This window comes from Desmodus rotundus, chromosome 3, assembly GCF_022682495.2.
Source record: "Desmodus rotundus isolate HL8 chromosome 3, HLdesRot8A.1, whole genome shotgun sequence".
Lineage (NCBI taxonomy): Eukaryota > Metazoa > Chordata > Mammalia > Chiroptera > Phyllostomidae > Desmodus > Desmodus rotundus.
The window spans coordinates 93,497,946-93,525,280 of NC_071389.1; the positions used below are offsets into that span (position 1 = coordinate 93,497,946).

Genomic DNA, 27,335 nt, shown 5'->3' on the forward strand with positions numbered 1-27,335 from the left:
TCTTGAAGTTCTCCAACATTTTCTTTATGTATTTGGGTGCTCCTATGTTGTGAGCATATATATTTGAAATGTTTATGTTTTCTTGGTGGATTCTTCCTTTGAGTATTATGAAGTGATCTTCTGGTTCTCTCTTTATGGCCCATTTTTTGAAGTCTATTTTGTCTGATATGAGTATGCTACCCGTTCTTTTTTTCCTGTCCATTTACCTGGAATATTATTAGTGTCCAGTCCTTCACTTTCAGCCTGTGTACGCCTTCTGTCCTGAGGTGGATCTCTTGTAGGCAGCATATGTGTGGGTCATGTTTTCTTATCCATTCAGCTAGTCTATATCTTTTGATGGGAGCATTTATTCCACTTACATTTAAGGTTATTAATGATAGTTACTTATTCATTGCTGATTTTTTGTACCTGTGTTCTTCTCTCTCTCTCTCTCTCTCTGTCTCTCTTCCTTCCTTTCCTTACAGGAGCCTGTTAGCATCTCTTGCATAGCTGGTTTGGTGGAGGTATATTCCTTCAGGCTTCTTTTGTCTGGGAAACTCCTTATTTGGCCTCCTATCTTGATTGCGATCCTACTTTACTGGGTAAAGTAGTCTTGGTTGCAGACCTCTGGTTCTCATTACTTGGAACATATTTTGCCATTCTCTTCTGGCTTGGAGCATTTCCCTTGAGAATTCAGTTGCTAACCTTATCGGGGCTCCCTTGTATGTTACTTCCTGTTTCTCCCTTGCTGCCTTTAAGATTCTTTCTTTGTTTTGGAATGTTGCCATTTTAATTATGATGTGTCTTGCAGTGGGCCTCTTTGGGTTCCTCTTGCCTGTGATTCCTGCATTTGTGTGACCTTTTGTCTCATCAAATTCGGGAAATTTTCCATCATTACTTTTTCAAACAGGTTTTCTATCCTTTGCCCCTCCTGTTCTGATATCCCTATTACATGGATTATTACATTTCAGGTTGTTCTGCCTCCCCCATCCCCTCTTCACTCTTTTTGAGTCTTTTTTCATTTTGTTGCTTTGTCTAGGAATTTTTTTCTACCTTGTCCTCCAGCCCAGTGATTCGATCCTCTGCTTCATCTCACCTTTTATTTCCTTCTACTGTGTTCTTTATTTCAGATATTGTATTTTGCAATTCCCCTTGGCTCTTATCAATAGTTTCTATGACCTCTTCCATGGTGGTGTAGTTCACAGTAATTTTTTTGTAGCTTTCCTAGAGTTCTTTGTAGTTCTTAGTGAGCTCCTTGAGTGTCCTTCTGACCATTATTATAAACTCACTGTGAGACAGTTTTTTTGCTTCAATTTTGTTTTTTAGTCTTTCTGGGGATTCCTCCTTTCTTTTCAATTGGGGGTTATTTCTTTTTTTAGTTGACCCTTTTTGTTTGTTTCTGTGTATTAGACTGACCTGCTGTGGCTCCCTGTCTTCATGGTGTGACCTTCTGTGGTAGGAGACTTGTAGGGCTCAGTGGTACCATCTCCTTGATCTCCTGATTGGATGCTGTTGATGCCCATTATGCCATTTATGTGGCTCTCTTGTAATTGGGGTTTGGTTGTTGTTGGGTCATTCTTTGGTGGGCCGTTCCCTCCTGGTGGCAGACTGAGAGTCACTCTGCCCACCATGTCTTGTACATTGTGGTACAGGTGCTACCAGCAGAAAACTAAACAGCTCAGGAAACAAACACACACCTGCAAAAATACCCCTCATCCATAACCACACTATCAATAGCAAATAAGCCAATATTAATAAAGGTGTAAAGGGTTTAAGACTATTATAAGAAATTTAGAATATGAAATGACTGCACCATAAGTGATTTTGCAAGGGTCAAGGGAGGAACAATAGTAAGAGCTGGGAATAGAGACAAGGCAAAGAGAGTAAGAAAATAAAATTTACATCATAAATAAAAAAGTAAGGAAGGGAGGCAGAATGGAATAAGAGAAGGGAAGCATCATATTAGGTTTAAACAGAAACTTTATATATATGTATATGTGTGTGTGTGTATATATATCTTGAGTGAGAGAAAAAACAACAAAAAGAATATATATATATATATATATATATATATATATATATATATATATATATATTAAATAGGGACATAACTGGAGAAAAAGATCCACCACAGCAATATCAACAACAAAGAGCTAAGATTTATACAGGTGGGATGGGAATAAGAGGGGAAAAAGAGAGGAAGCTTATGAGATGTCTAAAGGAAAGAGAAGTTATTTTGAGATGATAGAGAGAGAAGGAATACTAACAGTGTGGAATGAAAACAAGGCTAAGACAGGGAAAAATCAATATTTAAAATGGAAAAATGGGCAAGAGGAAAGCAAAATGTAGTGGGAGAAGGGAACGGTAAAATTTGAGAATTGAAATTCAAAAATAGTGATTATTTAGAAAAAAGATTGAATAAATGCAACAACAACCACCTTATCCACAACCAATGAGCAACGACTGATAACAGTGGACAGAGAATAAGGGTATTTTAAGAACTGGAAAACAAATGTGAGATGACTAATGACAATTACAAATGGTTTTGAGGCTGGAGTGGGAAGAAATAGTTAGATTGTGGAATAGAAACAAGTTGTGGCAAGAGAGAAAATAGAACTTAAAAATAAGATGAAGAAGAAAGAAGGTAAAATGGAGTAGAAGGGAAGAGCAAAATATAGGATCTGAAATAAACAACAATATAAAACCTGGTACCATATTATGCCCAAAATTGAAGGATAAGAAATGAATGTTAACAGCTATACAGGAGAAAAGATAGTGCCTTGTTGCAACAGTCTCTATACTCTCTCTGCTCTGCTGGGTTTAGTACATCAGGGTCCAAGGATCTGCAGCTCGTAGTGTCTGGTAAAGGGTTCTTTCAGAGCCTTTTCTTTTTTCCCCCTGCAGTAATGTACCCAGCAGGAAACTCCTGAGCCTGGACTCGCTGATCTGCAGGACCTGTAATCCCGCAGGTGGGGGTTGTGCTTGCCTTTCTATAAGGTGATAAGGCTGTAGCAAATCTCAGGCATTCTGCTCCTGCCTTCCAGTCCCAAGCCTGCTGCTCTCTAGCAGGAGGTTTGGCCAAAATTCTCCTCTCTGAACAGTCTTCTGCTCTCAAGCCGCACTGGGTTGGGTCCTACCATTCCTTCAGTGTACTCTATTCCTCTGTGTTTTTGGTTAGCAGAGCTGGTGTGCCTGCGTGCAAAGGTGTGGGGGCCCCTTTAAAAATAGTTTCTGTGTGGCCTCTACGATATATAGCCCTGGCCCCTGGGGGGCCAGTTCACATGGTCCCCCTCCCCCAAAATCACACCATCTCTTATGGTCAGGGCTGGACACCACCTTTCAGAGCCTCTGACAGTTTTAGATAAAGTTTTTCTCGGATCTTTCCTGGCTGGCGCTGGAAAGAGTCTCCCAGCTATACTATAACACAGGGCGGGCCAGTTCTTGCCCACTGCCACGTACTCCCCACGCTCTGGTCTGCACACTCGCTTACTCTTAAGACGCTTTCACTCACTCTCCACTCTGTGTTTTGACTGCAATTCTGGTCTGGGTCTGGGAGCAAGTGGTTGGAGCTGCCAGCTACTCTGCTGCCATCTTGGATCTTTATTACAATTTTTAATTTGTAGATACCTCACCTAGTGATTTATTTCTAAGAAATTATCCTAAACTCTGTTTCAAATACAAAGATACTCCCCATGAAAGCAGTTAATAAAAACTCACTAAATAAACCCTTAAAGATATTTGCTCTTTAATATATTCCGGCTCCACTGGGCTGCCTACCACAAAGCACTTGGTGTTTTTTTCAGAATTACAAAACCTACTGGTTTAGGAACTCCAGTACTATTTTTAACATGTTCTCGTAGCAATTGGCAGCTAGCTGTCAGCTCCCTGTGCTTAATTCTCTTTGAGGAGAATTAGCAGCAATAGAGGCCTTCTAGGGAAAAAGAGGGAATAAATATTATGCAGAGAAATCATAAAGATTGTTTTTATAATCAATTTGAATCTGAACTCACAAAATAGGCAACAGAGAAATGACAACAGTATGTTCTGGCTTGAACAGGGAGGGAGGAGTTGTACTTCAGATACCCATGACAAAGTTTTGGCTCTCTCAACCCCACACAGCCGACTTGTTTCTGCATGTTTTCTACCTGTAGTACATCCTATCTTCATGCTAGGGAACTAATGTTTTCAAGTTAGATACACTCAAGGCATCATACAGCATGGGAACCCGCCGCTCCTTGCCTCTTTGCCTCCATGCACTTTTCTCCATGGGTTTCTACTCAACTCTGTGACCACAGAGCATTTTGAGACAGAGAAGCTAAAAATAAAAAGTCAACAGCTGGCAGCAAATCAATAAATATATATTTAATAAGCTTCAGAGGAATGTGTCCAAAGAAAAGTCATCAGCCCTGGCTGATGTGGCGCAGTGGACTGAGTGCCGGCTTGTGAACCAAAGGGTCACAGGTATGATTTCCAATCAGGGCACATGCTTGGGTTGTGGGCCAGGTCCCTAGTAGGGGGAGTACAAGGGGCAACCACACATTGATGTTTCTCTCCCTCTCTTTCTCCCTCCCTTCTCCTCTCTCTAAAAATAAATAAATAAAATCTTAAAAAAAAAGTCATCAAAAGATGAGAATAATCTGCCAAAGATAAATTTGCCTCTTATTTTTTCCAGGTGATTAAAACAAACACGTTTCTCAAAATTTATTAATAATAACTAAAAAAGTGATAAAATTATAAATAAATTACATGGCTGCTAAGTGTATCTTTCAGCCATTTTTTTTTAGATTATGTTCCAATAAGTGTGCAGAATTAAAATGAAGATCAGAGGTCAAACTGGAAACTGAACAGTCTACATCACCCTGTTGGCATTAGCTAAGGGGTTGGGGCATGAGAATGAGGGTCTACAAGGAGCCTGAGCACATGTGGTGGCCATGTCCAGACCAGACTTTGAATAAACTGAGTTTACACCTTGGCTCAATCAAGTGTGAGAAGGCTAAAGCTGACTTTTTAAACAGGCAAACTTACCTTTAGGTAGAAGCAATCCAAATGTCTATCAACAGATGAATGAATAAACAAAATGTGGTATATATATAAAATGGAATATTATCCAGACTTAAAAATTAAATTCTGACACATGCTATAATATGGATGTACCTTGAGGACATTATGCCAAGTAAAATCAGCCAGACACAAAAAGACAAATACTGTATGATTCCACTTATATAAGGTTCCTGGAGTAGTCAGATTCATAGAAGACAGAAAGTCGTGGTTTCCAGGGGATAGGGGTGGTGATGAGGAGGTAGTGTTTAATGGGTATTATCGTTAGTACTAAATGAGTATTAGAAGTACTAACTTTCAGTTGGAGAAGATGAAAAAGTTGTGGAGGTGGATGGTGGTATTGTTAGCAATGTGAATGTAGTTAATGCCACTGAACTATACACTTAAAATGATTAAAATGGCATATTTTATACTATACATATTTTACCAAAATAATACAAAAACACAAAAATGAAACAAAACCAACTCACCTTTGAAGTTGCCAATATAGAGACCAGGCAGGATCTAGGGGAGAGACATAGACCAGATGTGAGTGTTATAGACCTAAAAATGAGAGTGCTTTGCACACAGAGGCGGGGCCCTCAGCAGAGTAGCTGTAGCACAGCTCAGGCAGGCCGCCTGCAACATCCACTTCCAGCACCTCCCGAGATGATCAGCACGCCTAACCAGTCTCCAAGGCTTTGGCCTGCTCATGGCCAGTAGTAAGCCTGACCTAAAAATGTATGGATGGTGGTACGCTAGTGTCCATCAACTCACAGAACTTAAAAGACCAGGATCCCCCACAGGTCCTCATGGATCTCATGTATCCTTCCTTACTTCAAGCCCCTCAAGTGCTTGCTCTTTGGAAACCTGAGTCCAGCCACAAACTCAAGTGCCTCCAGTATCCCCTCTACCCTTCTTGCCGGCCTTTTCTCCCATGACTCCTCCTTTTCTTACTACACCCTACACACTCCCTCCACCACCCTACATACTCTTGGACATCCCATCCTTCTCTCACAGCTCCAGCAAACCCACCCTCTGCTGTCTGAGGCCTTTGTACATGCTGTTCCCACTGTTGGGCAGCTCTTCCTCATGCCCAAAGGAGGCCTTGTCTTGATGCCCGAGTCTGGAATAGACCCCTGCTTTGGTGCCCACAATCTGCTGTGCTCCCCTTGTAGTGATGATGTCATGGAGGCATTACTAGGTGAAGGTCTGTTCACTCTGCTGGTCTGGAAAGCTCTCTGGGCAGCAAACACATCCTGTCACTCACAGTTGCATACCCAGCTCCTGGCCCACAGCAAGCCCATGATTATCATTCAATAAAGAGTTGCTAAATGAATAACTGGACTATCTAAATGTGCAAGTTAACTAAAAATATACATCTGCTCCTAAGGGTCTACTCCTAAGAAGTTGTTCTCAAACCAAACTATCCATCAGAATCACCAAAATCTGTTAAAAATTCAAATTTATGGACTAGCCCCCAGACCAAGCCTCCAATCCAGTAGAATCATTCCAGATCTATTGGTATGATTCAGTAGATCTGAGATGGGGACCAGGGACTATATTTTTCACAAGCATCCCTGCACACCCCCAGTTCCTAAGCAACACCCTTATGTTAGCACCACCACTCCACATCCTCTCTGCTTCTCACTCCTTATTTTTGTCCACTCCCACCAAGAACTCTAAAAGCAGCACACAGTAATTCAGTCCACTCTTCACAGGCATGGAGTTCTTCAAGCATCTTTGCCTTACTAAAAACTGATGGAATGTGTACAAATTACTACAGGGGCCTTCTGACCTATTCTACCTAAAGCAGGCACATTTGGGTTCTGTCGTTGGGACCACAGACCCTGATGTAAGCCTTTGAAGCCAGAAAAATATACAAATGTAAATGAGCTTAACAAACCATCAGGCAAGTCACAGACTAGCAAAGTCCCACCCACCCTGAAAGCAGCACCCCAGTGGCACTGCAAGAACCAGTCAGAAGTCACTCTGACAGGAGATTCCTCCTACTTTGAACTCCACTTATTCCTCATGTAGCACTTCCTTCTACTACTCTCGGAGCTTTAGCGCAGCAGTTCCTTTGTTCAGCTTCTTAGGCCCTCCCCCCTGATTTACTGCAAGAGCTTCCTAGAGATCTCCCTGCCTCTGGACTTGACAAGTCCAAAGGATTCCTCAACCTACCTCCAACATGCAAAGTTGATCACATGATATTTCAGATTAAAATCATCTTAGGACTTCAAGTAGCTATCAGGGTAATATCGAAACCTGACACCTCAGCAAGTGAGACCTTCAAGGATTGAGGTTTTTATGTCTACGGCCTCTGCCCTATGCCAAGCACCTTCCCGAGTCTTTGCCACATAAAAGGACACAGAGACACAGGCCAGGTCCCCCCAATTCCAGCATCCAGGTTTTATGGGAAACAGCCTGATTTTCAAAGAATGTCAACTGCATTAAGACAAACAACTTTCAGTATTGTGATAGATAAATAAAACACATGTACAGGCTGACTATGGCCCATGACAAGTCTAGTTTATCTGTTGCCTGCATCATATTTTATGTTCATCTTTTCTCTAAGCTCAAATGGTTTTCACTTGGTAGGGTACTTAAGTAAATGTTTTTACAGTGAAGAGATAACCAATGTGAATAGGGTGAGATGAGATGAAGCAAGGGAAGGAGAGAGATGAACCAATGTTAAATGATGCTTGCAAGAACAAACTTTGTCCCTATCTGCCTGGTCAGACTTCCATGTGGGGTCAGTGATCCCAGGCCAGGGGCTGGGGCTGGGGCTGGGGCTGGAGAACAGCATTCTGAAGGGATACCAGGGCAGAGAGCTGGCAGAGGCAGAGGTGTGAACTCACGAAAATCAAGGAGCCAACTTACTAAAAATCATTTTAATAAAATCATTTTAGATGTACATTTTGTATGCAGTTAAAATATTTTTAAGCAATATAAGGAGAAGACAGAGTTGTGTCAGTAAAGTTTTAACTACATTTCCCAGACCAGAAGAGTAAGCTAGAGCTTCACAAACTGGAAATAAAAAGTAAATTTCTCAATCTCATTTTCTGTAGTTTATTCCATATAAAATTACAAAACAAGATTAAGGGAGGCTGGAGGATTGACCACTGGCAGGGAGAAAAATTACAGGGTTTTTTTTTTCAACGAGAATAAAAAACCCATGAAATTTAAACTTCTACACCAATCACCTTTGTAGTTCAAACATGAAACTCAAAAAAAATTGATCCAACTTCCCCTATATTATTGTTGCTAGTAATCCCTAAGTACAAAAAAAAGAAAATTAAATTAAACAAAATAATTTGCTAGGAGAGAGATGGCTTATAGAGGAGCCCAGGGAAGAGGTGAGTATTCATTTGGGATAACATGTGAGTTCATGGAGTCTGAATTCAGTCCAGAAGCAAGAACACAGTAGGTGTGAAACCATCCTCACCTGGTAAGAAGGAAGGATAGAGCAGGGAAAAAATTTACAAATGCAACTTGGGAATGTTCTGTGACTCTAAAAGATTAAGTTTAGAATTGATCCTAGCCATCTTTGGGCCTTAGAAACAACTGTTCATTCCCCATTGTTCGCCTAGGCGGCTCCTTGTCATTTAGGTGTCCCATGAAATGACAGCTCCTAGGGAGGTCTTTCCCAACCACTAAACTCCCTAACACTCTATCACATCACTCTGTCTTACTTTCTTCATCACATTTATCCATACCTAAAATTACTTAATTTGCTTACTTTTTTGATTGACCTTGAGGCAGGGGCCATGTCTGTCTTCTGCCCTGCTGTGTCCCAAAATCCTACCATTGAGCCTGGCACATGAAAAGATAAATCACTGAAGGAAGATAACACTGCTGGTCAATAAAGACTCTTGTTTTCTGTTAAAAGACTGTCTTAAGATAGATTATGAAAGGTAGACTCCTTCTATAGTAATCCTTTGGGACCATGCTAAAAATTTTCCATGGTCGATGACTCCTCTTGATGAATATTATTCACATCCAAACTTTACTGACAACTGACAACTTTATACAAAAATGCATAAAATCAACTCCTTAGCCACAAAAAAACTCTTAAGCACAAAAGGATACTGCTTCTAAGGCAGAAAATATTTTGAATTGACTTTTTATACAGTTCTCTTACTTTTTCAGGATATGGTGGAATTTAGGACCACCACCCAAACAGATATAAGGGTGGCAATTCTTGGTCAAGCAGTGCTACGGGTAATGGGACTGGGAGGGTTTGTGATTATCCCTAGGTCAGAAAGGACTTTCTGAATTTTAAAGCCAGGGTAAGGGGAAGAACTTTGGTGGATTCCTGAAGGGTTAAATGTCACAGACTTTCTTAATGCCATTTGTTTATGGACTTAACCAGTTTGCACTTATAAAAGGAAGATTCTGAGAATAGTCTTATGTACACTCATATGCCTTAAACATCTATTCCTTTAATATGAAATAAAACTACAATGTTGAAAAGAGAAAGTATCCAGGGGTGGTGTAGAGGAGACAGAGAGACCACCATCATGGAGCTACCATCAGCCCCACAGACACAGCTGTACCAGTGTGCCACTCATAAGACACTCACCTCCCACAAAGGGATCCCTCTGTAAGCTGCCTAGGGCTAATTTGGGTGGCAGGATCTTCTTGTCTTTCACACTTATTTCCCCCTACAGGATCTAGTATAGTGCCTGGACAATAGCAGGTGTTCAATAACATAATTTGATGAATGGGTGAATGGACAACTGGGTGAATTATGAAAGCAACCAAGTCAGGTGCTGCCATGTGGAAAGAGCAGCATCTACTAGACTAAGATGTCTGAATTTCCAGCTCCTTACCATACCAAAACAGTGCTTCTCAACCTTTTAGGTCCTCTTCCTCCTTTTAAGAATGATTCAGCTCCAGATCACACAGGCCTCAGGAGATTCTGAGTGAAGAGCCCTCAATGGGGGATGATTTTGCCCTCCAGGGGACATCCAGCAATAATACCTGGACACATTTTTGGTTGTCACATGGGGGGAGGGAACTACTGGCATCTAGTGGGTAGAGGCCTCGGATATTGCTAAAACTCCTAAAATGCACTTGACAGTCCCCACAACAAAGAACAATGCTGCAGAAGCTGAGAAACCCTGGACTATACACATGGGGCATATTCCTCCTGCTCTTTTCCCCCTGAACTATACTCCTTTTGCGACTATACTCCCTTATCTTCCTAAGGAGAAAAAAGCCATTCTAAAACAGATGTCAACCATATCCAAGGCAGATGCCATCACCACTATAACTATTGATGCACCAAATCCAAGTGCAGATTTGTACTTTACAGTTCTCAAAAATGTCTTCTAATAAATTCTCATTTGCTTATCTCAAGAATTTGAGTAGAAAGTGAGGTAAGTATCATTATACTCATTTTAGAGCAAATAAGGAGACTAGATAAGCTATCCAACATCACTATGAATCGAGGGAAGTAAGTTGAAGCTCAGAAACATTGTGTCTTATTCAAGATCACAGCAAGAAGCAGCAGAGTGGTAGAGACACTCCAAGTGAGGCTTTCTGATACTACCATCCCTCTTTCTTTCATAATAGTGGGTCTCTCATGAAAAAGTGATACTCTAATTGAAGTGTTTGCCTCCCATTACCATGAGGAAGCTATAGGAGTAAGCTTCCTATAAACACTGGGACAGCACCCTTTTCCACCAGGAAGGACGCTCTCAGAGGACACGGAGCCATGAGAAAGGAAGAGGCCACCAGATTGTGCAGCTGAGCACTGGATGAATTGAACCAATCCTGACAGTCAGTGGGGTAAAAGACACCAGAGCCAGAAGGTCCTCATATCCTACCCTAGCATGGTAATACTTGAGCCTGTTTTTAGGTCATTAGTTAGGGTTGATCAAGATAAAAATATGCACATGGAAGCATTTGGGGTGGATTTCTCCAACATAATCCTGGCTAGAAAGACTAGATTTTTGTTTTTTAATGAGGTATTCTAGTACTTAAGACTAATGAAATGACAATAAGGACAGGAGTTTTCTTTATAGCCCCCCCCCCAAAAGATTTTGGGATTTAGATACTTGAGAGAACTTTGAGTCAATTAGGAGTTTGCAAAGGCTCTACAGAAACATGACATTGGCATGCAATAGCCTATTCAATTTAACCCTAATCCTCCTAGAGACACTTACTAGACTGATCTTAGTAGCACACTGAGGCACTCTGCATTATGGCTATGAACCAGATCATCTGGCTTATAGTCCAGGCTCTGCCACTTACCCAATGGGTAATTTTGGGCTGGTCACTTAATCTCTGTGTACCTCATCTGTAAAATGGGAATACAAATAACAGTACCTACTTCACAGGGATGTGGTGAGGATCAGATAAGTTCTATGTGTTAAAGTCTCAAAACATTTCCTGGCACACAATAAGCTCATCAGTGATTATAATTTGGGCCAGTTCAGAGAAATCTATTTGGGAATCACACAAAAATTAATGAAATGATAGCTTTAGTTGCCTGCCTTTTCTTCCTCCTCTTAATCAATGTCAAAAATGAAGAGAGGGGGTGGCTTTCCTATTTTGCAATTAATTTGTAACTCTGGGGAGTTTTTCAAGTTACTTTTATGTGTCTTCAGAATTCACTTGGGATGAACTGGCATCCTAGCTCAAAGGAAAGACGGCTACAATCTTCAAAATTAGTGGGAACTGGATTCCAAATCCAGTTCTGCCATTTCCTAGCATCATGACCTTAGTCATAATATTTAATCTCTCTAAGTCTCCATTTCCCAATCCGTAGAACCTCGTACAAAAAGGATAAGATAGACTGACCTCCTAGGACTATAGTGAGGCTTGGATTTTATAAACTGCAGGCATGTGATATGAGACTCAAAAAATAATAAAACACAACTGCTATGTTCTCTTTCTGTGTTTTCTCATCATCTTCAATTGGCCAGGATACAGGAGCCTCTTTCCTTTATATTCTGTGTTAACAAACTGTGTATACCTGAAATGGGCATGACATTCTCCACAAGAGACTGGTACAACTGGGTAAGACCCTCTATGAGGGCATGAAATGTAAATAAAAACTGCTATACTCAAAGCAGTCAGAACAGGATCTGCATGGGTTAGTTCATATATTTTCCTTTACCAAGGATGACCAACTTGACTGAGATTGGAAAGAAATTTTGTCTCAGTAACCTCAGAACACACATACTGTAAATTATGGTTTTAGTTCTAAGGGTATTTATTATATGTAACTTATAAATGTTCTTAGAAAAGCATTTCTATGGTTAGCACCTTATAATAATTCCACTGATTCTGCATATCAACATTTTTTTTTTTTACACATAGGGAAACAATGAAGCCTAGATCCAAGTCACGGTAACACATGAAATAATTCCAGTTAAGGCTTTTAATTTCTGGCTTACAGCAACCTACTATGCCACTAACTAATCTTGTAACTTTCAGCGATTCATTCTGACCTCAGCTTAGACATCTTTACCCCAGCAGGATCCTTGGCCAGACTTAAATGACACTTCTAGCTTTCTATCATCATGTCTATTAAGCCCAAGCTTCTGAAATTGCCTATCTTATCCTCTGCAGCCTCTATTCCTCCCCACCCTGTGTTTGTATGTGCGTGCTCTCTCTCTCTCTCTCTCTCTCACACACACACACAATTACAAACACCCATGTTGTGTAATACAATAGCCATTAGCCACAGTGGTTAAGTACTTAAAATGTGGCTAATTCCAAATGAGGTATGGTTAAGTATAAAATATACGCCACATTTTGAAGACAGTACAAAAAAGCTATAAAGCATTGTATGAATAATTTTATACATTGGTTACATGTTGAAATGACAATATTCTGAATATATTTCAGTCAAATAAAATAGATTATTATGATTAATTTGACCTGTTTCTGTTTACTTTTTTAATGTGGCTACTAACAAAATTTAAATTAAATATATGGCTCACATATTTCTATTGGGCAATCACCAGTCTATACTGCACGTTCTGTGAAAGCCCTTTGTTTGTGTCATTACCATTATACTCTAACCCCATCACCTCTACCAGCACAGCACCTGACTATAACAGCAAGTACACAATAAACATTTTGTTGAATTAAAGATGTCTCTAAATCTATCTGTATGTATGTTTCTCTACACCTACATTGGACATAGTAGTTCTATTTACAATACAAGATGGTTAGTATAATAACATTGTCAAGAAATTTATTACTTTCTTTGAAAGGTAAAATTATGATTTGAATATGCTGCTTTTGTTGACAACCCTGAAATTAATTTTGAACCCTTGGACAATCATTTGTAGTTTGAAATATGTTCTTTAAATTATAATACAAGTGTAACAAATTAAATGATGAAAGAGCTGGAGAGTGAACAAATTAAGTGGAAAAAACTGTAGAAAGAACAAAGGAAAGCTAAGGTATGACTACAATTAATGGGAAAGCAAACTTGTGAAAGCAGCCTTATTGTTCTGTTTTAATTGAAGGAGCAGAAGACTTGTGGTGCTGATGACTCCAGTTCTAATGGGGACATAATGCCAAGTATTTATTCAAAAGACAGTCTGTTTCCAAACTTGATCAGTGTCCCACCATCCATTCCCCCCCAACAAAAACAACCCACACACAATGAATACAATTCTGGTTACCAAAAACCTCAGATATGCAGGCCCAAAACGCACAATACTTCTTTCATAAACTGGATCTGCAGAGCATAAGAAATACAATGTGGGCAGGAGAAAAGAGTTAACTACGCACATAGGACTACTTCTACTGCTCTTTTCCTTATCACCTAACATTCCCTACCCCACATCTAACACTCCAGCTAAAAGAACCAAATCAATACTGATTTGGTTACATCCACCAAATATGAAATCTGAATGAACGTGGAGAAGTGGGTGAGTGGAATTCAGTTGGGGAAGAGAAGCAGAAGACCAGAAGCTAAATCTGTGCCCCAGGACCATGTTAAAGACCTGTGGAGTTGTCTTCGTTGAGGGCTTTTTAAAAAGTTTCTGCTTTAATGTCTTTCCTTTAAACCAGTAGTACCAGATCACGCATCCTTTAACCTTGTAGTTGCCATGAATACATACACGGCCAACTCCCAGGCAACTCTTAACTGCAAGAGCTGACGTCTGGTACCTTCCAGTGCCAGGAAGCCTACAAGACTACCCCACAGCCTGAGGGGTGGGCGTCTGGAGAAACGAGAGCATAAGGTGGGGGCCAGAACAAAGAGAAGAGAGGTGCACGTTTTTTCTAGAAGGCATGATCTGCGCAAGCAGTCAGTCAACAGGTTGGCCTTGCTGCAGAAGCCACATGACCCAGTAGCTCTGAATCTGTTCTCTCACCTGTCCCGCCCTCGCCCCACCAACCCCAGGACTTAGGCCTCTGTCAAATTCTCTGTCCACAAGAAAGTCTTATCTTACACACAGGGCGGGGGGTAACCCTGAGAAGAAAAGGAAGTTACAGAATAGAATACACCTATCTACTGCAGTTTACTAATGACACGGGTGGTGACGCTTCAAAAGCCCAGTCTGGGAGTGAAGTGGGGAGAAAATGAAGAAACCGCAGAGCTCGCAAAAGCGTCGGAAGAACTACCAACGCTTTTAAAGGGCATGCTGGTCGTCAGCCGCAGAACACCAAGGGCAGGGCTGGCGGGCGGGAGGGAGGGGAAGGGGGTGCTGCTCAGCCGGAAGCCAGCGGGGCCCCGGGGGAGAGGGGGTGCCTGGAAACGCAGACTCACCCAGCACCGCCCAGATGCACCGCCCCCTCCCCACGTTCAAGTCGCGGGGACCCGACACCGGGGAGGCAGGTGCGGGCAAGGACCAGGCAAGCGGCGGGGCTTTCTCTGACCCGCAAACACCGCCGGAGGGAAGGCTGAAAAGTGGAGGCAAAAACAGCACAGAGGAAAGAAGGACACTTTACCTTGTTCATCCCATTCCCCATGGTGGCTGAATGCGAACTCAAGCACCCTTGGTAGTGAGGGCGCAGGCTCCCTAATGGCGTTACCGCAGGAGGACCAGGAGCAGGTGGGGCGGGAGGGAGGAGGCGCTGGGGAGGAACTTCGTGCTCTAAGTATAAACAACAATAACAACGAGAACCAGGGCCCTCCCGGAGACAGGGCTGGCTCCAGGGACCCGGCACGGACTCTGGGGCTTTCCGTCTGTCCTCCCTGGACTTCCCGGTCGGGTCGGGCACAGCAGCAGCGTCTTTGCCGAGAAACGGTCTCGCTGCGCCCGCGTACGCCGGGAGCGAGGCCCTCGCACCCCTCCCAGGCCGGCTCCCTGGGACCTGTAGTCCGGCTCCCGGCAGCCGGCGGGGGGAGGGGCGCGGACCACAGCTCCCGGCGCCCGGCGGCCACGGCGCGCACGCGCGTTCCCGGAGCCGGGCGGGCGGGGGCGGAGCACGGGGGGTGCGCTGGCGTCTCCCCTTCCCAGAGGCTGAGCGTCACCAGCCAGCTCCGACAGATTCAAGTCACCAAAACATCCGCAGACCTTTACCCGTGGGGCGACTCGTGGGGTCGGGGGCGGTGGCTGTTACGAGCAGTCGCCACCCCGCCACGGAGTGCCTGGGTGAATCAGGTGCTAATCACCGCGGCTCCCCTGACTGGTTTTTCTGAATGCTGCGGATTTAGGCCCGGGTCGGGGGATTCCTATGGCTCTTCCCCACCCACGAAGACCGAGAAGGCGTACGCGATGAGGAAAGGTGGGCTCGGTTACTCATCTCTGAAATGACCCTACCTCCTTACCCTGGGGGAGCAGATGGCCGTATCTCAGACCTCTTACCGTGGCTTTGGACATCTAGTGTGTCCCTATTTAGATTATAAACTGGCTCTGGTAGGTGCATGGGTGTGTCGATACAATTGGATTTGGAAAGCCCCTGTCCTTGTTAAGGGACATAGTAATGTCTGCGTTGTGATTCTGTCTGGAGTGGAACACTTTCTAACCCGTAGCAGAGTTATTTTGAGTGTTCCATCACCCTTACTAAAACTTTTAACTTCTTACGTGGGGACAGAATCCTTGAGATAGGGTTTCTCAGTTTCATTTTTTATATGTTCAGCAATGCCCTGGGCATAGTAAGTACTTAATGAATGTTTGTTACACGAACACATGCATCTGTCTGATAGGGCTGAGCTCATCCCTGATGACCTCATTTCATCTGCTCCTCCTTATTCACTAAAAGTTACAGCCACATTGGCTTTTTGTGTGTTCCTTGATCATACCAGGCTTGATCACACACTTGGGCCTTTGTGTGGACTCTGCTCTCTACCTAGACATTTCAATCTTTTTAGCATTTTGCATATCACCAAATGTCATTTCCTCTAAGAGGCTTTTCCTCATCACCCAACGTAGATCATCTAGTCACTATCATATTAACCCTGTATTATTTTCTTCGTAACACTTAACAGGATCAGATATTATCACATTTATTTGCTTACTTTTTATCTGTTTCACTAGAAAGCAAACTCCAGAAGAACTGGACCTTGTCCATCTTATTCTCTACTATAGCCATGTGGCCTGGGACAGTACCTGGCACAGACAGGGGGGTTGAGTAAATATTTGTTGAATAAATTAATGAATTTCAGGGGGATGAGAAAATAGCAGTGAGAAAATGCAGACGTTTTGGAAAGAACTTGCAGACTTCGTCTTGGCCATTTCTTTCCTTGTATGCCACATCTTTTGTGAAACAGTAGGTACCAAATCCCCACATATAGGAAGCCTCCACGCAGAGTACACTCAAAATTGTCTACTGCAGGTAGGATGAGACCCAAACCAGGCATCACACTTTCTGCCCTTTAATTCTGGAATATTCCTTTCCTACCACCTTCACTTCTTCTACTCCTTCCTGCCTGGCTCCCAGTCACCCTGGCAGCCCACCTCTTACCCCTCTGCTCCTCATCATCATTTTTACTGACTTCCTGCTTGAAGACAACACAGCATGGTTAGTGGACTGCCTGGGGAATCCCAAGACCCACTTTTGTTCCTAAATCTCACAGTGATCGTGGGCATGATGATCAACTTTTCTGAACCACTTTCTTTCTCCTTAAAATAAGCATTGCACTATGAACTTTTGAAAGTCCTATCCAGCAACCAGTGAACTATTCCTACTTCCTTCCACTCTACTTGTGCTGTTGTTGCTTCCAGTAGCCAAGTGAACTTTAGGGAACACAACCAGTTCATGAGATGGTACTTGCCCATAAATAACAAATCCATACCCAAATTTTCTTTTGTCATTCATTTGGAACTTGTTCTTTCTCTTATTTCAATCCTTATAGGTGTATTTCTCTAGCTCAGATCATTTGCTTAACAATCTCTCCTAGGCTCAGAACCTGCCATGGTGTTCGTCTAACAGAAGATCTGGCACTCTGGCCTCCTTTCAGTATGGCCCTGTAAAATGCTCAGATTCTCAATTTAAGATTTTATGTTCTCAATTTTTATTTTATTTTATTTTATATATTTTTGTTAAGTGAGAAAAGAAGAGACCATTAACATAAGATGTCAGAAGAGTCAGATTTTTAAAATTTATTATTTTGTGTGTGTCCAGGAGTGGGGAGGGTATCCGTAAAGGATTATTTTCCTCATAGATTGGATTTTACAGTTGTAACAGGTTTGTTTACTTACTGATTGCTGTCTACATTTTCTAACAGTTGTTGAGAAAAGAAAGTTGAAATACCTCATTATAGTGGTGGATTTAACTATTTCTCTTTTGAATTCTATATGCTTTTGCTGCATATATTTTTAAGATTTTTGTTAGGTGCATACACATTTAGGACAGCATGTTCTCTTGATAAACTGTCATTTTTATCATTATAAAATTTCCTTGTTATTTTTGGTAAAGAAGTCTTTCTTCTTGTCCAGATATTTAGTTTGTTTAAGACTAATTTAGCCACTTCAAATTTCTGATGATTTGTGTTTGTGTGGTATATTTTTCTTTTAACCTACAATATCTGCATCTTTATATTTAAAATGCACATTGTCTACTTAGTATATCAGAAGCTTACAAACTATAGCCCAATGGCCAGCTGGTTTGGTTTCTGTAAATAAAGTTTTATTGAAACACAAACAAAAATGACTGTTTCCCTCCATCCTATCCTAGACCTTGCTCCACCTCCCTCCATCATAACAGTTTTATCAGTTTGTTGGTCTTGCATTTCTGTTACTAAAAAAAGGAAGGGAAAGTCTGATCCAATTTGGCAACATGCCTCTATTTTCTCTCTTCATAGCACAACCTCACAGCTGAAACTCTCAGGCCAAACAGGTGGCCTGCCCGTTTCCAAGCTCTTTCTTTTCTTCCTGCTCTTATAGCTCCTGATGATGGAAGGAAAAGAGGGAAGGAAGGTTACTCTTGGTCAAAGCTGGTATGCTTCCCATCTAAAGGAAATCTTTTTGCATTCTCTCACTCACAAAGTTTGTAAGGCATGATAAACCCAGTGGAATTTCTCTCCATATAAGATTTTTTACTTCCACTTTTCTTCCTGCCATTTTTATGTCTATCATGATGCACATCTAACACCACAAATTTTGGCAACAACTCCTAAACAATTAAGCCTTCATGTGTGCCCAGTGAGAAATGGTCTATCAGTCATGTGGGCCAGCTGGTCCATACACATGTGGTTAAGGATAACTGGTTAGTGAGCAGTTCTTTGAACTTTAAGGTGGGAGTGTGTGAAATCCCACAAGCAGAAGCTTAACTATCACAGTCAGCCAAATCATTAGGGGTGTTACTGATAATTTCAGAGAATTGAGATAAACTTCTGCCTAAGCGAGAAGTAGTTATGTAATCTTCCTTGGCCTTTTGAATATACTGTAATCCAGAGATTTAGAGTTTCTCAACCTTTAGCATTGCTGACATTTTGGGCTGAATAATGTTTCGTGTGTGTTGGGGGTGGGGAAGCTGTCCTTTGCAAAGTAGGATATTTAGCAGCACTCCTGGCCACGGCTACTATTTGTCGGCTACTATTTGTCCGTAGCACCCCTCAGTTAATGACAATTGGAAATGTCTTCAGTTCCTGGAGAGAAAAATGTACCTCCTGCCACTATTACGTGGACAATGGGGCCACAGAAATGAAATCTCTCTTTCTCTGTCATTCTTTTCTCTCTTTTTCTTGCTTGATAACCAGTTACATCTACACTAATAGATAATGTTAGTTCTTTACAGAATTGTTAGGTCCCAAATTAAGAACAAGAAGTTAAAATGAAGAACTAATCTAGCCAAAGCATGAATGAAAATAAAAGAAAGCTAGAACCTAATGAATTGTGGGAAGAAGAAAAAGGGTGGCATCTACCAAAGCAAAAGCACAAAGCATCTTCTGTTTCTCCAGAACTGTCCAGAAAGAGGGTACCCAGTTGCCTACTTCATGCCATGTGGAATGGGCCCTGCAGTGACCTCAACCTTTAAAAGACCACTGATTTCCAGCCCTCCAAGCAGTCTTCTGATTATGAACTTGGTTTCCTCTTTATACTTAAGAGGTTTGGGGAGCTCAAATCTCAGAGCAGACAAAACTGGAGACTGGGGGGTCAGAGAAAAACAGCAAGAAGAATGGATATCTAGCTAGGCTAGCTGGGCAGAGAGAGAGGGAGTTGGAGAATCTGGAAGGAGGTTAATAAAGAGATGCTAGCAGGCATTTAGCTGGGAGTCAAAGTGTGTCAGCATGTAGAGTTTTCTGGGAGGGATCGCAGAGGCAAGGTCAGTCTGGAAGGAATGGAATTGTAAGGCAGATAATATAGCAGAGTGTCAGGCAAAAGAAAAATAAGAGCCCTGGATGGAAGGTGACACTGTCAGCCTATAGGTCTTAATGTATACACATGCTGACATATTGTCAGCATACTTAGTTCCCAAAATTGTAAGCTTTGTTAGGGCAGGCAGGGCCTATTGTTGTCAGTCTTACTATCCAGCACCTAAAATACTTCCTGAAATGTGAAGAAACATTCATATGTCCAAGTGTCAGGTTCATAAATAATTAACCTTTTTTATATGCCAGGTATTCCCTCAACACTGCATCTAGCCACCTTTACTTTTCTAGAGCAAAGTAATCTCCATGTGGGATGGCTCTATCATCTAGGAGTGACCAAAGTTCTATTGTCCTTTGTTTTTTAAACTGAGGGAGTGCACCCTGATAAGAGAGAGAGAGCCCAATACTTTCTGTAGCTCTGCCCTTGATATCATGTTGTTCGTTACCTTTGGTTAAGAAACCATTCTTGGCTTATGAAAATCCATCTTGTAGGTTGAATATGGTTATTTTCCTTATCCGGAATGGTTTGACTTGACCTGTATACTTCCTTATCTCTGCCAAGGAAGGTCTAGCAGAGATTAAAAAAAAAAGTCCTTTTCATGGTTTAAAAAAAACCCAAAAAATTTTCTTGGTTGGTGATCCAAGTTCAAAACAACTGCCAAAATCTGAACCACTAATACCTTTTTAGACTAAGTAGAATAATCATCTTTTTCATTTAGGTCTGAGAGTACTGGTAGAAGATACAATTTGGGCCTTGCTTTCTTACCCTAATTTACCTGCACACAAAGAGACACACCTATGAACCCTTACCAGTTGCCTTCTATACAGTACCATGTTCATGCTCTCCGGAGCTTTATAAAACTTTATTCAAAGTGACCACCTGGCCTGCAATCTAGTGTAGAGTGGGATAGTCCCTAAGTATCCGTAGTTGGAGGATCTCATCTGTCTGCATTTACCACACCTGATGGCCAGATGCTCTCTTTAGAGGTGCACTTCTGCTTCTTCAAATGCCTGCTAGGGCCAGGGGATGGCCCAGAAGTAAAGACCTAGGGAAAATGGCAAGGGAAGCCCCAGCTCTGAGAAGTGATTGGTCAAAGTTAGCCCTCCTTTGAGAATCTAACAACCATCTGCTAAATGTTCTTTAGAGCTGTTCCCTAGTGAAGAGTTTTGTGTTGGTTGGTTTTGTTTGTTTTTCACCCTACTTTGTAAAACAAATTGAACTAGATCTGAAGACATTAAAAAATGTCTGGGTAGGGGGCTGCAGCAAGAAGGGGGTTTCCTCAGAGAGTGGAATGTCCCAAGACAAATTTCACTTATGAGAGGGAAAGTCCATTTCATATGACATAATGGTGTCATTATTTAACACTCTGTTGGGTTTTACTTTTGTTAATATTTATCATTATATTGATAATCACTGATCATTAAAACCCCATGAATTATGAGAACACCATCATAAATAAAGTGCTCCTTAGGCTAGAAAACAGACCAGGGGCATTTTCTTTCTTACCCACGCCAGAGCACTTGTATTTTCTCACTGGTCTGCAGGAGGCCACCTGCCCCTGTTCAGACATCTCACCCAGAGCCACATGTTATTCGAAGACACCCATTAAGTGCCAGTTGGCCTGTGCTTTTTACCATCTTAGTCATGCCTGTGTACCCTTTCTATATAGAGCTTCTCTTCAGATTTGCGCAAACCGTAACAGAAGAACAACTGCAGAGAGTATAAGCAGTTGGCAGCACAAGTTATCTTTGGTTCACAGGAAGTTAGAGCATATTACTCTCTCACATCTCATATACCCAGTAAACTCTAAAAACGGGCAGACAGTCTGAGCCAAAGCTCACCCTGGTTCACTGACACATAACTTGCATACTGGACAGACTACAACAATGTCTCAACCTAAAAACATTTATATTTGGCTTTGCAATGACATCAGTTTCTCCCCCATGCTGCTCCAAAATAACAAGGGGGTGCTAGTTTACCTCTCTTGTAATTAAAGGGTCCATGAAGGTGCTTTTTCTCTATCAAAGGTGTAACTTGTCTTGCAGGTGACATGAGATCTCTGTCTCTACAGAGAGAAAAACTGGTGACTTAAATGACAGTTCCCCTCTTGCTTGTGGAGGTTTTGTCTGGCAGGCCAATGGTGAGCAAGTGCTGTGGATGGGTAGAAAGATAGAAATATGAGTGTGATAGGTGGACATCTTTCCTCACTGCAATGCTTTTTAAAATATGTACAGTTTAAAATGAACTTTTGCTTTTAAAATCTTACAATTTTTGTTGCAGTCATAACAAGCAAATGAAGCAGGAAGCTCTCTGCAGCTCTCTGTGGTTATTTTATGTAAGCCATGGATGAACGTGTGTGTGCTTTTTCTCTTGAGTAACAGCAACTCTAGAACTTGGGAGTCAGTGAAAGTGTTGATTCCAATTGCCAGGATTATATATCTGACTATCACAGATAGGGCTGCAGAAGTAAAATGTTTAAGCAAGCAGTCGGCAACACCACTTCGAAATAGATCATTATTTCTTCTAGTTATCAGTTTAGTGTAACAGTTTCACAGAATAAGATAATACTCTCTTAGCCCTCTTTACCTATTTCCCAAAGAAATACATAGTCTTTGCAGCAGCCATTTTCTATTCATTTTAATTTTGTAGAATGTCTTATTCCTAAGACATTTAATCATTACACAAAAAGAGGAAGCAATTTGATTCTCTGACTTGGTATAAAGTATCTCTTATGTGGGGTAACCAAATTGTCCCAGTTTGCCCAGGACTTCCCTGGTTTTAAAACTGAAAGTCTTGTGCCCTGGGAGGCCTTTTAGTCCTGAGCAGTCCAGGACAGCTGGTTACCCTACAGCTACGGTGTATTTGGGGGACATATACATCAATTTTAAATGAGAAAGATACTTAATTATTATTTAAACATGTTCCTCTTTATTACACATAGTTCCGTGAGTGAAATGTTGAAAAGGAGCAGGTACCTCCCATTACTGGGCAGGGCCAGAAAGTTTTCTGCTGCGTTGTACACAGGCAGGAACTATTCTCCCCTAAAGTGTTGTAATGGGAAATTGATACCTTCCAGAAGGGAAATATTGGCAGAAGAAAAGTCAGTATTTCTCCCTGCAGAGAAATACAATTTGGTCTCTCCCCAAACAAGACATAGATGTGTTAGATTTCATTTGAATATTTTCCCTAGAAACTTATCTCAGAATAACTATGCACACCTACTAGATTTTTCTTATAATATTAAATTGAAGAGATGACAATGCTAGAAAGAGTAAGTGCTTATTTCAAAAGAAATGGACAAGTGGTTAGATTTTCATAATATGGATGGTTTGGATACCTAAATACATTAGTGCTTCCTGGTCTTGAATCTACTCCCTGCCCACTGACCCTCAGCTCAGTCCTGCTCTCTGGGTGACATGGCTTCGGAGGTCCTAGGCATGCATATTCTCCATCTCCAAGCATTCAGGTAGCTTTTTTTATTCATTTAACTAACATTTATTGAAAGCCTGTTATGTTCTGGGCATTGTCCAGAAGCTGCAGAAACAGAAATAAAAACAAAACTACCCCACACTTTCTGCACATCTATTATAAGTCAGTGGAAAAAAGGGACTTACATGTAAATACCTTCCATGCAGTGTGATATACTCTGAGTGTAAAACTTGCTTTGGGAAGTTATAGGAGGGGACTCTTACAACTGCCTCAGCCACCTCTTCTTTTCCGTAAAAATAGGCATCCTCACATTTCTGTATTTCTGGCATGCAATTTCTTTTCAAAATATAAAATCATGTGTCTCAAATATAATTTTGGTTATTTAGGGCCAGAAATATAAGTTTGCCTTTTTCTAGTACTACATTCTAGAACTCTTGGTTCCTAAAGTATCATTTCCAAAAGTGTTGTGTTGTATGGAATGATGCATGTACCTTGTACCCAGACATAATAAAGGCAGTACCGGAATGTCCTGTTGTTTATAAGCCAAAACCAATTTTAGTGGCTTCCCACCTTTCACCATTCCTACACTCTCCCCTTGCCCTTTATGGGATTCTCAAAGGTACCATTTTCAAGGGAAGATTTGAACTTCAGAGGAGTTACAGATAAATAAAAGACACACACACACACACACACACATATACACACGTAAGTTTGGGAAATATTCAGCCTTGTGAGGGAAAACCTTTTTGCCTGTGCTTCTTGAGGAAAATCTGGCTTCAAGAGATAAACAGTTGGTAATGAGCTAAGTCAGCAAATCAGATTTGGCACATATTGAGGAAAATTGAAATGCAGACCTTGAAGCACCTTTGACAATCGTTAAGATTCTAATCTAAGCCACTTGGCAACTGAGGCACCAAAATATTAGATGATTTTCTTAGGACTACACAGATAAGCAGCATCAGAAAATATTTGCTGTTCCAGGTTCCCCCCTTATTACTCAGGCCCCACCTCTGATTACTCCCACCTTCCCACTATTCAGCAACTAGGAGGTCAACCCTCCAGGCAGCTCAAAGCCTTCATGACTTTAAACCCTGCTCCTACTCCAGGCTGCTTTTATTTGGGTGGGTCAGTAATCATGATATAGTAACATATTGAACATTCACCCTGAGAAGGCTGGATGAAATTCCAACCAAAGACAAGGAAGGTAATGACTGCTTCATGTGGAGGGAGGTGTGTGAGCAGTGGCACAAATATGGTAGGTTGTCAGACAGGCATGAGCAGAGCAGGACAATAGGCCAGGTATGGAATGTCATCAGGGAGGAAAGCCCCAGGTACCTAGCAACAGGCAAAACTGGGAAAACAAGGGCCTTGCCCCTGGTTGATCTTTCCTCCCCTAGCATATCACTGGTCATGCAGTTTAACCCCCCTGACTTTTCATATGTCTGGTCTGCAGTTTGGACCTTATCCTGATCTTTCATATTGCTGGTCATGCGGTTCAGACCCTCCCCTGACCTCCTTTCCCCTGTCGTGTTGCTAGTCATGTGGTAGACCCCCTTAGAGGAGGAATAAGGGGCAGGGGAATAGCCTCATATGACACCCATACAAGCCCTTGCACAACCACTCCCTTAAGCATTAGCCCCTAGGGGTAACATCTAGGCCCCAGTTGTATTTCAGCTCCAGGCCCAGAAAAGCTGCAAAACCAGATCAGCTATGCCAATGCTGACATCTGGACCAGCTGCCTTGACTGATGACACCCTGCCCTGGCACCTACCAACCAGTAGAGACCACGTCCCTAAAAGGACACACCTGGAAAGCTGGAAAGCTGGTGAATAGTCTATTGAGATCCTCCCTGGGGCCTCCCCTAAAATCCCCATCATTAAAAGCTTTTAGAATGGAGGACCCAACGTGCTCTCCCTCTCTGGAATGTGCTGGCACATTTCCCGGCTCTCTTCTTTCTTCCACGTGCATCACTTTTACCTTTCTTTCTGCTAATCTCCAAGCCCCTCCTTCTTTTGCTTCTGTAACTTGTTTCCTGAACCCGTTTGTTACTAGAGCTCACTTCTTCCACCTCTGTAACTTTCTAAATAAACTTTTACTTATAGTTGGAGTCTTGGCTCTGAATTCTTTTTTAGCCACAACTCAAGTTCTGAGGTTGCTTAAGTGAGGTCTGGTATGACTCCATCCATCAAGACCTTGTGCTGTTTTTGCCACCAATACAAAGGCTGGCAGTAGAGGTATGTTTCAGATTGGAAAGTGAGTGAGGCCATAGCAAGACCCTGAGAAATTGAAGGGAGGTTGAGGAGTGTATCATCTCTCTGAAGATCATTTATTAGGAAGATTAACCTGTCATTAGCACTGAAGATGGATTAGTTGGGGAATAGTAAGATCTACTAGGAAGGTATTTCCATAGTCTAGAGGTGATGTGCTTACATCTAAAGGAGTAAGTTGGACAGAGGGGATAGGGTAACATGGAACAGGGGGAGCATTAGTCAATAACTAAATTGTATCACAAATATTGAACACCTACTATACTCAGGATACCAGCCTGGGCCTTCAAGATACAAAAATAAAAAGGCATGGTTTTTATTCCCAAGGAACTTGTAGTTCCATAGGGAACATGGACAAGGAATCAGATAGTTGCCATACTGTATGCTAAGTGTTGGGGACAGGAGAAGGAAATGGCTAAGGGAACTCAGAGAGAAGGCACTATATTAGTGTCTTAACAGGTAGCTGAATCCAACAAGATAGTCCAGGTAACTGCAATGAGGAATTATCTCATGAAAGGTGTGCCAGAATTGAGAAAACCCAAAGTAGCTGCTGAGGCAGCAAGAGATGACTATGGTGAGAAACTGTTGCCACCCCTAAGCCTGAAATGGCTAGAGGAAGAATAAGTTGATTGGATCCCAGTAGAAGCTGAAGCCATGGCGGTGGGCCACCTGACTGGAACTGTAGTTGGGGAAAGTTACGGGCTGAATTGTGTCCCCCGAAATTCATATGTTGCAGTCCTTACCCCCAGTACCTCAGAATATGACTGTGTTTGGACTTGGGGACTTTTAAAAATATAATTAATGTAAAATGAGGTCATTGGGGTGGGCTCAAACACAATCAGACTGGTGTCCTTGGGAGGAGATTAGGACACACACATAGGGAAGACCATGTGAGGACACAGAGAAACACCCATCTACAATCCAAGGAAAGAGTCCTCAGAAGCACCAACCTTGCTGACACCCTGGTCTTGGATTTCCAGCCTCCAGAACTATGAGATGATTCCTTTTGTTGTTTAAAGAAATAATAGATGTCGTGGGCCCAGTGTGTATGGTGCTTTGTTACAACAGCAGCCCTAGCAAACTAACACAGAGAAAGAAACCACTACCAGAAACTTGATTTGATCAGGGAGGCCATGGAAAGATATAGTCTGGCCTTTCTCTCCAACTGTCCTCATCTCACTCAAAAGCTAAACCCACCTGGAAGCTGGCCAAGGAGCCCAACTGATTTGTTGCATATGTGTAGTCTCCCAGGGCACTTGTAGGACAGTGGGAATGGCAATAGATCAGACCGGCAGAGGGGGTAAGTAGAAAATAATCCTCAAAGACATCTCATCTAATTTTGAGAAATCAAGGTGGGTGCATGGAGGAGGTGACTCTTGAACTGAGTCTGGAATAACAAGTTAGTTAATAGGTTGATACCATTCTCCCCCTTTTACAAATAAAATTAGGCTCAAAGACGTAAGCAAATGGCTAAGCCAAGTTTCACACTCAGGTCTGCCTGGCTCAAAAGCCACCAGTACAGGTTGCATTCCTGAGGGTACAGTCATCAGCCAGACAATAAAGCCTGGATAAAGGACAGTTTCAAAGAGGTTGCTACAGACACAAAGGCATTTTGGCAAGAGAGATTGTTGCACCCTGGAGATCATGAAGTGGTTTACCAAAGTGAGAGTATAGAGTGCAAAGTAGAAGAGGTAAGATAGGAGAAGGGAGGCAGGACTAATGAAAAACATCCTCATGTGCCATGCTAGGAAGTTTGGACTCCTCAGAAAACTTGGAGAGTTTTTGAAGAATTTTGATTTTGGAATGAGCATCTTGAGGGCTTTGTGGAGGATGTCATATTCTAGCAGGTGAGGCTGAAGATGGGAAAATCAGTTAAAAGGCTTCTGCAGAA

At 42.0% G+C, this 27,335-nt stretch overlaps 2 protein-coding genes across 6 annotated transcripts in view; one reads left to right on the forward strand and one right to left on the reverse strand.

The window, feature by feature from the left end:
* Positions 1–15,095, reverse strand: part of DUSP22 (dual specificity phosphatase 22) — a 65,354-nt gene extending 50,259 nt beyond the window's left edge. For all 5 annotated transcript variants that reach the window (XM_053920462.2, XM_024552335.4, XM_071220977.1 and 2 more), the window contains exons 1-2: positions 14,941–15,095; positions 5,508–5,541 (exon numbers count right to left, since the gene is read on the reverse strand). In XM_053920462.2, coding sequence (XP_053776437.1) covers positions 5,508–5,541; positions 14,941–14,961 — 55 coding nt within the window. In that variant the 5' untranslated portion in view covers positions 14,962–15,095. The remainder of the gene's footprint in view (positions 1–5,507; positions 5,542–14,940) is intronic.
* The window catches only part of LOC139440759 (uncharacterized), a 111,523-nt gene continuing 99,202 nt past the window's right edge, over positions 15,015–27,335 (forward strand). Inside the window, exon 1 of the mRNA XM_071220788.1 lies at positions 15,015–15,720. Within this exon, the coding sequence (XP_071076889.1) occupies positions 15,015–15,720 (706 nt within the window). The remainder of the gene's footprint in view (positions 15,721–27,335) is intronic.